Source organism: Gavialis gangeticus, unplaced genomic scaffold, assembly GCF_001723915.1.
Source record: "Gavialis gangeticus isolate Ggan-Ray unplaced genomic scaffold, GavGan_comp1, whole genome shotgun sequence".
In the NCBI taxonomy this organism is placed as follows: Eukaryota; Metazoa; Chordata; order Crocodylia; family Gavialidae; genus Gavialis; species Gavialis gangeticus.
The window spans coordinates 28,052,646-28,066,215 of record NW_017729033.1 but is presented as its reverse complement, the minus strand read 5'-3'; the positions used below and the strand labels follow the sequence as shown (position 1 = coordinate 28,066,215).

Genomic DNA, 13,570 nt, shown 5'->3' with positions numbered 1-13,570 from the left:
GTACCGTGTGCTGTTGTACAGCTCTGCACATGCCAGGCAGGTTGAACCAATTGCCTACCTGGCCTGGCACTTGCAAAGCTGTGTTCTTGCAGCCCCATGCAGGGCTGCAGTGCATGCAGCTTCCAGCTCACTGGTCCAGGTGAAGACCAGGATTGCAATCCCAGGCTCCACATGTGCTGGCAAATTGAAAGGGTGTTTGCGATCTGTTCTTGATCTCCAAAATAATCTCTCCTGACATGCAGGTCCAATGTAATGTAACTATATAAAAATGTGTCTGCCACAATGTTACAATGTAGTAGTTTCTGTCTTGTTTGTAAAGGTTGCATTGAAAAATGAATGCAACATAGGGAATATTAGGATGATATAAATCAATCCTGGAAAAGGAGATGTAGATTAAAGGGTTTTTTGGGGGAAGTGAAATAAATTTTGCACTCCTCAGGCTTACAAATGAATGTCTTGTTTGTGCCAGGAGAAACAGTTTTATCCCCAGACAGTGCTGTCATTCAGACATCCATGTGTGTTGTCCTGGGACAAACCCTAAAATGGTTCATGGGATAAGAAATGCTAAGTTTGTCCTGGGACATCACAAAGAGCATCTGAACAGTTGTCCTGGGATTGCATCATTGAATCAGTGGCAGAAAAGTGGCAGTATATTGAACCACTCACAAAGCCTGATTGGAGGATGATGTGTGTACACACCAGTACCAAGACTTTTCTGTTTTGGGACAAACGCAGGCCCAGCTTGTCCTGGGAAAAATGGTGTCTGTTCCTAGGCTTAGAGACACTGCCTGACAGCCTTAAATACTGAAAGTCTTAAAATAACAAAGAATGAGGTTTTTAGCATGAGATACAATGATGGAAAAGTCCCTTACTGCCCTGACAATATACATAAAATTGTATTTTGGAAGGGCTACGTACAGGATTCGGAAAGTAGTCCCTTGTAGACACTTTTAGACTTAGAATGAGACTGAAACCATCATTTTGCTCCATGCAGGCTGTCAGATGGTTACATCTTTCAGTTGCTTCATTTTACTTGTTCAGATTTGAAGTGGTAGCTTAGAAAAAGGAAACCATATCCTGTAGCTTTCATCTAGTTCATCTAAAGTTATCTGAACTTGTGGTTAAATCATAGTATTTATTGATGCCCACTGTTATGATTACCCATGATATATAGCCAGTTGTGGAGGATTGGGAATGTTCTTTGAAATTGAAATGAGCAGGTCACTGTAGCTTCAGATGTATAAAGTGGTGACTGACACTTAAGTATTTGTTTTATTCTTAATGACTTAGAAAGTAAATTGCTTTTCTGCAGAGCTTAAAGAAGCCCAGAGGAGAAAGAAACAACTGGAAGAACGATGTAAACTGGAAGAAAGCATTGGCAATGCTGTTTTAACTTGGAACAATGAAATCTTACCCAACTGGGAAGCTATGTAAGACTGTGTTGTGTTGAGTTTAATTAACAGTAACTCCTGTATCCTGAGAGGTAATACACTTAGTAAGGATTTTTTTATGTAAATTGCTGGAAGTTAGTGGTTATAGACATTTAAAGGTGACGTGTATGGGAGTTAGCCTGTTTAAAGAAGGCATTCAGCTCATATTGCTAAAGGGTTTGGAATTCTGTTAATTCCATTTGTTGATTACCTTCAGTGTAGATTCATGTTTTAGCAAATTAGCTTGGTTCAACATACGGTTATACCAGTGTTTCTTAAATTTTTGATACCTGGGGCACACATTTTTCTGGATTAAAATTAGCAGCATGCTTCACTCTTACACCTGGAGAAGTATGCATGGTGGGTGTGGTCTAAGATTTATGCAGTGGTGCTGAACAGTTTGGCCCTGCAGGCTGGATGAGCAGTGCCAGTCTGGTCCCCAGGCTAGATTCAGTCTGTGGGTTTGATTCTGGTGTGCAGACCTTGGAAATTTGGTAGTGGAGGGGCAGTGGCAGTGTTGTTTAAATTTCCAGGCCAGTAGACAGCCCCTTAAGGTAGATCTAATGCTAACAAAATATTGTTTTTTGTGGCACTCTGCAGCTGCTCTTTTGGTACACTAGTGTGCCGTGTCTCACCCTTGGTGGGGATCACTGGCTTATATCCTGCACGCAGGTGGTTGTATGTTCTTGTAGGCCTATGCAGCCTTCAGTTTTTAGAACACACCTGCAGATATTTGCTTTGAGAACAATAATTTGTGGTCTCCATTGCATTTGGAATAGAATGCAGGCTTCAGTGATAGCTATTATCACAACAACTTTTTCTTCTACACTGCTATGAATGAAAAGCAGTGAGCTTTTAAATGTCTGTTTAGTTTTAATGTGTGAGTTTAAGACCTGTTTTTGTTTTTACTTTTCCAAACCATTTCCATATAATCTGTACATAAATGATGTTTGGAAATGATCTAAGATAAGGAAGTGCTTAGTGATAGGGGCCTCGGTTAAAAAGATGGTGGAAAACAACAAACTTGTAGCCAAACTCCCTTGACCTTCACTATTGTATACTAGTGGTGCTCAACCTATACAGCTGGATCCACAGGTCTATGTTGGTCCCCAAGCTGACTCCAGGGGTCAGTCTGCAGGTGCGATCCAGTGGACTCAAATATGGTCCCACCCTTGCAGGGCTCTTCACAGGTCTGGAATTTGGCAGCACGGGAGCAGCAGTTAATGCTGTCACCACTCCCCTGCTGCCAGATTTCAGGGCCCGCAGGGAAACCCACAGGCTGGATGACATGGCTCTACAGGCTGGAGGCTGAGCACCACTGGCATATGCTCATGTGTGTTTATAAATTTAAGCTCACTCTTGTAACTCATTTAAATATGTGATGTCTTCTGTGACAAGTGGTGGAAAAGAAAACTAGGAAAAACAATAGTAAAACTCTTCAAAACTAAAACCCACTTTAAAAAACATTGTAAAGGTGGTTGGCATGCTTATAAAACAGCCAGTGTCTGAAGACCTGTATTCAGCTATACAAGATTTTTAGGGCTGATTTTTTTTTCTTGTTTGGAAAGCAAAGCACTGAATCCTGCATAGACCTTTGTAGTTGTGGCATTAAATTGTTCCAGGCAGCTGTGAGATAAAATATGGAAGGGGTATGGTGAAATAGTGTTTGGAGAATTCAAAGAGTAAATGAAATAGAGATAAATAATGAATATATGTTTATAATTTAACAATCTAATTTTGTCTTTGGTAAATTTTACTTAAATTTTAGCTGTTGATTGACATCTTCTAGTTTGTGTGAAGACAACAGGGAACAGACACTCCATTAGTTTTCCTGGCTAATTAATTGATCCTTAGAAATGTGGCAAATGATAGAGAGTAATGAAAATGAAACCACTTGGCTCAGTGATTTAGTGCAGCAGTATGCTTTTAGACGAATATGTTATAGCCTTGCCTTTCCTTCAAATGCAGCCTTGCTGTGGGTAGTCAGATGATCCTTCTTATTTCCCTGCAGTAGCTTTTGGGCTAATGATCATCACTTCAGTGGATACTATATTTCTGTTCTGCTTAATGTGCTTGACTGGTCCTTTCCCCACCCTGCTGTGTTGCTTATTGTTTCTTTGCAAAGTGCATCCCTGGAGAGCTGTAGCTATTAAACTGTATGGAAGGTTACATATCTTATCTGTGTGGCAGAGCCTTGAATGGTTGGGAGGGTAAGCTTTTAAAAGTGGATTAGATCAGGATTTTATACTGAAGGTCTGGGGTTTTCCTGTTTTTTGACTTATACCTGGCTACCAGCAGGGTCCTCTCATTTCTTATTCCTCCCAGGCCTTACCCCTCAAGTCTTTTCTCACTGGTAGAGTGGCAGAACAACTGTTATGGTTGCATGTCACCAGTTAAAATAAGCTTTCTGTTTGATAAGAAAGACTTTTTTGTGTTAAAGGTCAAATTAAAACCCCAAGTGATGAATGAATATTGAACAAACCCTGCTGATTTCTTGGAGGTCTCTGGCATGCTGATGTACATCCTTACCTGGAGACCATTCAGCTGCAGCAAAACACCTCCCCTCAACAATGAGCAACAAAATACAGCTTCAGTAGGACACGTTTTGTTTTTCAAACAGGTGCTGTTCCCGTAAAGTTCGAGAATTGTGGTGGCAAGGTATTCCTCCCAGTGTGCGAGGCAAAGTCTGGAGCTTGGCTATTGGCAATGAGTTAAATATAACTCATGGTGAGTCTGATTTGTATTCTGTCTATATTATTATGGGAGTGCAGTCTTTAATGGGAGAAACTCTTGTTCAGTTGTGGCAGGGGTGACACACTTAACCCTCTCCTCACGGGCTGGTTGTGGCAGTGGGACAAGCCGCAGCAATGGGAGTTAATGTACCTGTTGCAGCTTAACCCCCAGCCAACAAAATTTATCTCCAAAGGGGCTATGTAGCCCAGATATTTTGCTGGGGGTGCCCACCCTGAATTCTTTGCCCCTCTACAGTGGGTATAAGTTTGATGCTCCTGAGTTAGAGGATAGGGTGGGCAAGACTAAGGTGTGAGCTTACAGTTGCTTATGCTTTGCTTTCATTACAGATGTATTGTGTTTTCCTCCAATTAATGTACAGTTTCTTTTATGCCTTATGTGGTGGTAAATTGTGTGGGTGGCCTCAGGCTTTTATTCTGCTGCTAAGTCACTTAAGGTGGTAGAGTGTTATTGCTGCTTGCTGATTTGATATTAAATAGAGAAGGTCCAAGTTAATTGACTCCGTTTTAAATAGAAAATAAGATATTACATAGAATTACCACTAATTATATAGTACCTACAAGTATGCATGATTCTTTTTTTTATTATTATTATTCTAAATGGGACACAGGACTCATGAGCAAGGGAAGGGACTAATTTAGAAAAAAGCTTGCTGTTGGAATTAGTCCTCTTTCCCATATGCTTATTGGTGAGGATAGCAGGACAGTAGTATGGTAGTTGATTTATGTAGTTGTGGGCACCTCAGAAATGGAAGTGATGGGTTTGTTACCCGTCATTGTTCTGGGTGGAGTTTTGAATGGTGGAGGACATAACTCAGAACAGAAGCTCAAAACTAAATCTTCATTAATCCTTTAGTTGCCTGGCCTCTTAGCCATATCAGAAATGTATACCACCATGAAACGCATCTTCCAGACCCCTAACCTTAGTGAAGTTCAGCTGTTTTATCTTAGTGATACTTTAAAGATCTTTCTAATGACTAGGAATAGTGTTCTGGCATGTCCTCAATAAATGGAGTTAGAAAAAAAAAATGGATTTTTTTCAGAACTCTATGATATCTGCCTAGCTCGTGCCAAGGAGAAGTGGCGGTCACTTAGCACAGGAGGTGCTGAGGTAGAGTGTGAAGGTAAGCGTTTTATTTAGTACTTCTTTGATTACTGTGGGCTTACCTTATCCTTCAGTACCAAAATTTAGGCATAGTTCTGTAAAAGCAAACCTTAGTTACCTACAGTTTCAAGTGAAATAATGCAGCTTGAAAAGAGAAGAAATGTTACAGCACTGTAGCTATGGAGTGTTTAGTTGATAAAAGGATAGGTTCAAAATAGCTCTACAGGAAACTAGAAACAGCTGCATCATTTTTATGGTTTGCAAAAGATGGAAGCCTTGTAACTTTACTGCTTTTCTCCTTTTAGTCTAGAATTATTAAAAAAAACAAACTTTCAATTTTTCTGCCTTGTAAAATTGGTATATTATTTTATATGAGTAGCATTTTAGTAAGTGCTTAAGTTGTAACACCTTTAAGATGCTTTTCTCCTTGTATGTAGTTCTGGGGAATCTAAACTCTCTGACACTTTTAGGTGTAGCAAATTTCTGTTTAATGCCTCATAGCAGCTTTGTGAGTACCTTGTCTGCAGTGCATCTATGGGAGTGCTGTAAGGCAGTTGCTGCAGACTCAGCAGGTCTAGATTTTCCAGCTCATTGGGAAAAGGAGTCTCTCTTGAGTGGTAATAAATGCATGTGGGCATTTAAAATAAGATACTTTCTCCTACAAGGATAGTCCTCTGTGTTAAGCAGTGGTGTTGAGCAGAACCATAAGAATATTATACGTGGGCATTTGCCAGTGAAAACATTTGAGAAGAGTGTGCCTGCTCAATTTTAAGACATCCGAATTAGGATCCAGTGAAGAGTTCCTAATATAACTTTAGATTTCTTTTAAATGCTATTATTCTTTTGACGTCTGCATGTGCACTTCTATTTTGGCCTTTGCTTAAAAAAACCCTGGCAGCAGATAGAGAAGTTGATATCACTGATCCAAAACACATGACAAACAGGATTTCTAGATATCAAAAAAGAAAGTTGTTGCTGTACATCAATTTTTTCTTTGTTTGAAGCTTCTTACAAGCAGTTGCTTGGGGAGTATTGCAGTTGCATGTGATGTTTAAACATGAACACACTGTAAAATGTCAGATTTACTCTGTAATATGTGATCACTGCAGTTGTCTTTTGCATGTAACATAAGTGACTACCAGAAAAGATGCACACATAGGGGAGGCATACGGTGAAAGTTGCCAGTCCCTGTTTCTGTTCCCTTCCCTGCTGCCAAAACAAAATCCTTCCAGAGAGGTCCTTGTGGTACAGGCCTGCAGAGCAGTGATACAATATACAGGTTTGAGTATGCCCCTGGACTTGACAGTGGGTACCAATTTACAGCCCTGCACTTCTTCCTGATCTCACTGCGTACATACTTAATGGTGAATAATTGACACCAGAAGACTGCTTCAAGATCAAGTATTGTCATTCCTTACTGTGTAACCTAGCTTAAAGACAAGTAATCCTGTTTATAGTGTATTGGCCTGAGCTGAATGGTGAGGAATGAACCTTGAAAATGCTGAGTTGTTTAAGGGATGTGTGGGGAACGACCAGACTTCTAATAAATGTCAGCTGTATACTTTGATTTCCGTAGATGCTGGATTTTCTACAGCAGATAGAGAAGCAAGTTTGGAATTAATAAAATTGGACATTTCGAGAACATTTCCTAATCTCTGTATTTTCCAGCAAGTAAGTGACAATAACTTGTCAAAAGACACCTTTTTCTTTCAGTGTATCCTTAAGAACTAAAAATCTTTTTTTCCCTGATGTGGTTCATGTTTACCTACCAGTATGTGTACAGGAATTGCACTATAGATGTCAGCTTGCATGTTAGTATTTAAATACCTGGTGTACAGTGTCAGAGTCCTCTGTGGTAAAGTTCAGTTCTTGAGCGTCTGAATAATAAAGATTTTTAGGATAATTAAAGGCTGCTCAGCAGAGCTGTTTGGAAAACTGTGAAAATTTGAGATTTCAAATACGTTCTCAGTCTATCTAGTCTTTTTGTCTAACCTTTTGGTGTCCTGTAAGCTTCATGTGGCCCCTGAGGGGTTAAGTATCAACTCCTGGTACTGGCACTGCACCCCCAATGCTCTTCTGCTGCTGCCTTCAGGGTCACCAGGCTCTGTGTCCAAGCTTCTGCTTCCTGCCCTTGTTCATTTGGGAGGTGTGGGGTGGTGGAACAAGAGATCCAGGGAGTCTGCAGCTTGGGGGGCTCAGGGTGGGGCCAGTGCTGCAATGCCTGCAGGCTGAACTGTGTGTGGCATGTGTGGTAGGTGGCCTGGGGGCCTGTGGCCACCAGCCATTCAGAGGTTGGACAGCCCTGTTTTAGAGTGTCTGAGAGACTGACAGCCACTTATCCCAGCATGGCCAGTGCATGTTGGTTAGAGCATGCATCCGTGATGCGGGAGACCCTGGTTTGAATTCCTATTCTGCCTGCCTCAGACAAGGATTTCAAACCTCCGTTTTCCTCTTCCTTTTCTATCTAATAATATTCATTGAGCCAGTGGTGGGGAGAGACTGAGTCGACTGCCAGGTTGGTTAAGTACTGATCTGGGATTAAGGACTAGATTTAAGTCCTTGCCCAGTTAAGACCAAACGCCAGAACGTTGTTGGTCTTTCACATTGTGAATGAGTGCTCAGAGTACTGGACCGCTCTGAAAATGGCAAGTGAGTCTCTTGTGTTCTCTCATTTTGAACAGGATACTCTATCCTTGCTGAAACTGGTTTGTACGTTCTCTTGAAAAGTTTTGGGTTTTGATGAATCGGCATTTCTCAGTAAAAGCTTGTTTCGTTGGAAAATGCCCAACAAGCTCTACTGGTCAGTGAAATATACACGACGATTTCTAACACTTCACATTGATACTCATGGCAATAATCCTTTGCGTGCTCACACTTCACTTTCTTTGTGGCTCAGTATTGCTGCTCGTCTAACAGATAGAATTTGACTGTTGATCAGGGTCAGCCTGCACTAAGCTGTGGAGAATTTCTATTGCATGTTTTTCTGTATTTGGATTCAGTGAGTCATTAACTTATTGACTGAACTGTGTATTTATAACATCAGTGAGAAAAATTGTTGCATTTCCTATAAGAGCCTAAGTTTCTTCTGAAAGAGTCAGATAGATAGTTTCAAAGCCTTCCAGGGAATTAATTTTAATGGAAGAGATATCTAAATCCTAAACAGTTTAACATTTCTCTTGTGCACCTTTTTATTTTATAGGGTGGTCCTTACCATGACACATTGCACAGTATTTTAGGAGCCTATACTTGTTACAGACCAGACGTTGGCTATGTAAGTGCCGTTCTTCCTTGTGTTTTATGTGGGGTGGAAGTGTTTTCTGTTCACTTGCTAGACTGCTCTAAAATGATTTTGTGGGACTTTGTTTTGCATTCTGGTTACTTTGTGGTGTTTATTTTTATCCAAAACATCTGTCAGGGATATGTGCATGTACATTTTACGATTATGTTGCTAGCTTTGTCTTATAGCATAATACTAAGAGTCTGAGTTATGTTTTTAAATGTTTGAAGATTGCACTCCAGAACAGCTTATAGTTCAGAGTAATGACTTACTATGCACTGTACTTTTGCTGTAATCTTACCGAGATGACAACCTGTTTAAATTTAGTCTCTTCTTCAGAATGGCTTGCACTTACCCGTGTGCTGTGTTCTTCTGAAACATTCTGTAAATCAGGGCCTGTAGGGCTCCTGGCCTTCACACTACCACCAGCTGTTCAGAGCAGACATTATGAAAGGACAGTGTTGTTCCTACTCTACTAGTCTTTTTTCCATGGCTGCTGTGCCTATAGGGACCTTTCTTTGGTTCTAGAACAAAGTAGTCAGCCATGTTAGAAGTTAGGCAGAAGGCAGGGCAGAGTGGCCACCTTAAAAACTAATTCAGAGAAGCTTGAACTTTTGCAATCTGCTTTGTCAGATTCATGGACTTGCAGAGAGGAGGAATACTAAACAGAATGGAATAAGGGGATTTAAATGTAGAGGGTAGGGAAAGGGGAACTGCTGAGAGTTGCAGAGATGAATCAGAGATCAAAGGGAATAAACAAAGCAGTTAGCCCTTGAAAAATATAAATTTTATGGGATTTAATCCAGGTAATGTGATAAGTCTTTGAGACCATCCTTAAGACCATCCTTTCAGAAAAGTCACTCTGCCTTTTGATTCTAAAGTAATTTATTTTGGGGAGGCTAGAGGTAGAGGAAGTGTTAATGTTCAAAGCCAGAAATATTCCTGAGGAAGCTATTCCTTCAATCCACGTGTATACCCTTCACAGCACAGGGCCACGTGGATAGGTAGCAGAAGCTCCATGCCTTTCTCACCGAGGTCTTAAGAAGTCCCTGGATTCAGTGAAAGGCATCTTTTGGCTTCTCTGTCAGACAAGTCAGGCAAGGTTGAAAACGTAGTTGGACATTTTAGGGGCTTTAACATAGTGAACTGAAACTTAGGGGTGGGAGACCATACAGCAGATCTAGGTCACATGTCTTGGTTAACTCATCTCTAGTAACCAGCAGCCAATAGTAACTGCTGCACACTGCAAAGAAATTAAGGAAAAGAATCACAAAGGGAATCAAGGAAAACATGTTCAATTGGCTCCTGGTGCTCACATTTGTTGTCTTCCCTACAAGGAAACCAATACAGATAGTTGCAGATTTCTGAGCAGTGTTTCTAGTTCATGAGAACCTTTAAGTGATTTTTAAAAAGGGGTTCAGACTGAAACTAAGAATTTTTCCATTCCAGTTCACAGAGCCTTGTAGTGGCTTAAATAAAACTGTCTGTTTCGCTGTGATAGTAGCAGGGAAATGGATAAGAATGTCCTTGTCTTTTTTGCTGACCAGACTCAGGGAAAGATAAGGATAGGATAAGATAACCCTGACATGTCTCTAATGTTTCCATTATCAAAATGCATAGGGTTACCACTTGTGGTTCTGTTTATACATTTATGCAATGCTGTCTCTGAATGCAATATCTAGCTATGTTTTAGGAGATCAGTCTTTGCTTAATTAGAACCCTTCGGTTTAGCTTCTTGAAACTGAGAATATGCAGAAGGCATCTCAGAAGAAAGGACACCTAGAATTTACTGGTTTTTAAGGCTTTCCTCTGCAGACTACTATATATTGTTATTCTTCCTCTTACTCAAAATTGTACTCTAAGACCTCTGTTGAATGGAAGGAAGTGACATGGGGCCTTGTTGAAATCTCTTTTCTGAACAGTAGGTGCCTTGAGAGAGTACTTGTGAAGCTTCAATAGGGTTATCTTTCTGGAAGATTCAGAAAATAACTTGGGGCCAATGTGTGCATCATCACACAAATGGTGAGACTGCATTCTTGGAAAAAGTAGGTTACTCATCATTTCTCCTTTTCTTTTTTTTCTTAGGTACAGGGCATGTCATTCATAGCAGCAGTATTGATCTTGAATTTGGATACTGCTGATGCCTTCATTGCTTTTTCTAACCTTTTGAATAAACCTTGTCAGATGGCATTTTTTCGAGTGGACCATGGCCTTGTAAGTAAGCAGGAAAACTGCAGTCGCTTCATGCTTATGCTTCTAGACCTATTCAGTTACAAATGAACATCAGCTGTGCTTTGAAGTCTGTTGGAAAAATAAGTCGGCTGGAACTCTCTAAAGCAACAAATTTAAATTAAAACTTACTGAAAAGGAAAACCAAATAAAATACTTCAGGTGCTGAGTAGTGTGTGATGTGCAGTTATGAGTAGTTTGGCAGGTCTGATTTAACTTGTGCATTGTTAGGTAGGAGCCAGGAAAAAAAAGCCAAACTCTTCCAGCTTTACAAAAAGGAATTTGAAGGCATTTTTTTTTATTTCAGCATCCTAGGTTGTTAAAAAAAAGTCTACTGATGTTATACGGTGAGAAGCAGCTTTCCCATTTTCCTCTTATATTTTTTTTGCGTTCTCTGGGATTTCAAAGAAGAAAAAGGAAGTAAATATCCAATTCTCAAGCTTTCAAAGGTGATCAAGATACCTGGCTCTCTCAGGTGTTGCATGCATTACAGTATGGACAGACAAACAGTTTGCAATCTTCTTTCTGTGAAAACTCTGCTGTAACTGCCTCATGAGCTTTTGAAAAGCATTTTACTAAAAGAAATATCCAGTAATGTGTTAATCTTCTGCTGTCCTTTTTAAGCAAAGAGTATATTTACAGGAACATCAAGGCTTATTTCATAAGAGTTCAAGTGGGTAACAGTATAGATAATAGGAACAACAATCCTACTGTTTTGGCATCAGAATTGGTCACTTGGAATGGCTAATTGCATTTCCTTCCTCCCAGCACTATTGTAGGAGGCCCTGTTGCAGTCAGTGAAATACATCACTACAGTAGAATGGCTTGGTCTAATAGTCTCCATTTAAAAACACACACTAGTTAAGCAGCTTGGATGAAGATAAATTTAAAACTAGCAAACTGCCCATCAAGAATGACAGCAGGGGGGCATGTAGACTGGGCCCCAGCCCACTGTACACCCTGACCCCCCCCCCCCTTCCTGCCCTGGGTTTGGCCCTCCTCCAGAAAAGCTGAAGAATGCACATGGAAGAACAGAAAAATATACCAGAAAACTAAAGGAAATAAGTATGTCAGATTGTTCAGAAAGGAGCTTCAGTCCCATTTCCCCATTCTGTTGTGACATACCAGCAAGATGTTTTGTCTCTGGAACATCTTGCATCGTTATGTTTAGAATCTCAACCTTTCCTTCCCATTTCTGCTGTGGTATTGGTGGTTCTGGGGATAAAGAGTCTTGTTGAAAACTGATGGAAGAGGCCAGGAAAAGAACTAAAAGTTCTTAGTTTTTGACTATTTGACAGCTTGACTCTTTAGCAGTTTGGCAACACATCTTAAATCTTATACTTTGTCACTAAATCATGAATATTTAATGACAAATTTCACAATTTGGGGGTCCTTAATTTCAAAGGATAGGGAAGGGGGCTGACAGGAATCAGACTTAAGTATTAGGTTGATTCACTGTGCAACCTTTGCCTTTATTCCCATTTCCTCTTTTAGGATCCAAATGATACTTAACTTTCTTTATAAGGCATGGTGGTGCCTATAATCCTAACTTACTTTTATGAACCTTTTGGCCTTGACGTTAATTTCTTCTAAAATAAGGTTATTCCCATGAAGCACCTTTAAGTTATCATAAACATGCACTACATTGAAGAGCAATAATCAGTAAATTGCTTACTTCACCTGTCGGTAGGTTTGTTTCCATTTTTAAAGGAAACTGGCCAGCGTCCAAAGCAATTATTGGTTCCTTGAGCAATTTCAGCTGCATATACAGAATGCAACTCACATGTACATGCAGGTGCTTACATCCTTTGTGAATGCATGGCTGTGTGCTGTACAGTAGAATTTAATTCCAGTATCTCTTGCTGAGTCTACACTCTTGAAATGAAGGAAAATTCTTACTATTATTAAACAGTTAACTGATATCTAAATTGATAATTTTCCCTTTCATATTTTCCCAGATGTTGACCTATTTTGCAGCATTTGAAGTGTTCTTTGAAGAAAATCTGCCAAAGTTGTTCGCTCACTTCAAGAAAAATAACTTGACACCAGACATCTATCTTATTGATTGGTAAGACTGTCAGAGCAGGCTTATAAATGTATACTCTGACTCTCAGCTGTGCATGCACGTTTATAAAATAGACAGTGTGCTCATAAAATTCACTGAGGGCAGGTTAGTGTTTAAGTTTTTACATTAGAGGTGCACCAGTACATTGGTCCATATCTTATTTGGCACTGATAAAAAGGAACATTTACATTATCGGTAATCAGCTTTTTTGGACTGATGTGATCAATAATGTCGCCAATAAATGCTTGTGCATGTGCACAGCCACAGCGTGCATGCAGCCAGGAGTGCATCCTGGCAGCTTGGAGAGCAGTGTCCAGCTGGTAAGCCTGTTGGGGGGGAGGGGAATGAGGAGGGCAGATGGAGGCCCCCACGGTGAGCGGGGGAGTGGAGCAGGGGCAGGTGCTGCTCAGCCGGGGTGGGGCAGGGTGTGGGACATACCCATGGCTTGGCTGGGGGGTGCAAGGGGAGAGGGTAGCTCCTGTCACTGCGTGCATCCTGGGGGAGGCACGAGGGGCATGGGCCTACCCAGATCTGCGTGGGGTGGGGGGTGGGCTACCACTGTGCGCCTGGGGCCCCAGCCTCTTCCCAGCAGAGGGAGCTGGGCTGCGGCTACGTTCTGGGCAGGGTGGGTGGCAGCAGCGCTGGCAGGGGGGAGTTACAGGAGGCTGTGGCAAATTTTGGGCTGGCTGTAGTGCGTCCCCACCCCCCAGTCCC

The 13,570-nt window shown here is 40.9% G+C and overlaps 1 protein-coding gene across 9 annotated transcripts in view; it reads left to right on the top strand.

Moving 5' to 3' along the window:
* TBC1D14 (TBC1 domain family member 14) overlaps positions 1–13,570 on the top strand; it is a 153,143-nt gene that overhangs the window by 113,650 nt on the left and 25,923 nt on the right. For 8 of the 9 annotated variants that reach the window (XM_019526212.1, XM_019526207.1, XM_019526205.1 and 5 more), the window contains 7 exons: positions 1,313–1,430; positions 4,051–4,157; positions 5,224–5,304; positions 6,862–6,956; positions 8,485–8,556; positions 10,648–10,776; positions 12,750–12,859. In XM_019526212.1, the coding sequence (XP_019381757.1) occupies positions 1,313–1,430; positions 4,051–4,157; positions 5,224–5,304; positions 6,862–6,956; positions 8,485–8,556; positions 10,648–10,776; positions 12,750–12,859 (712 nt within the window). The remainder of the gene's footprint in view (positions 1–1,312; positions 1,431–4,050; positions 4,158–5,223; positions 5,305–6,861; positions 6,957–8,484; positions 8,557–10,647; positions 10,777–12,749; positions 12,860–13,570) is intronic. The other variant, XM_019526210.1, reaches the window with a different exon arrangement.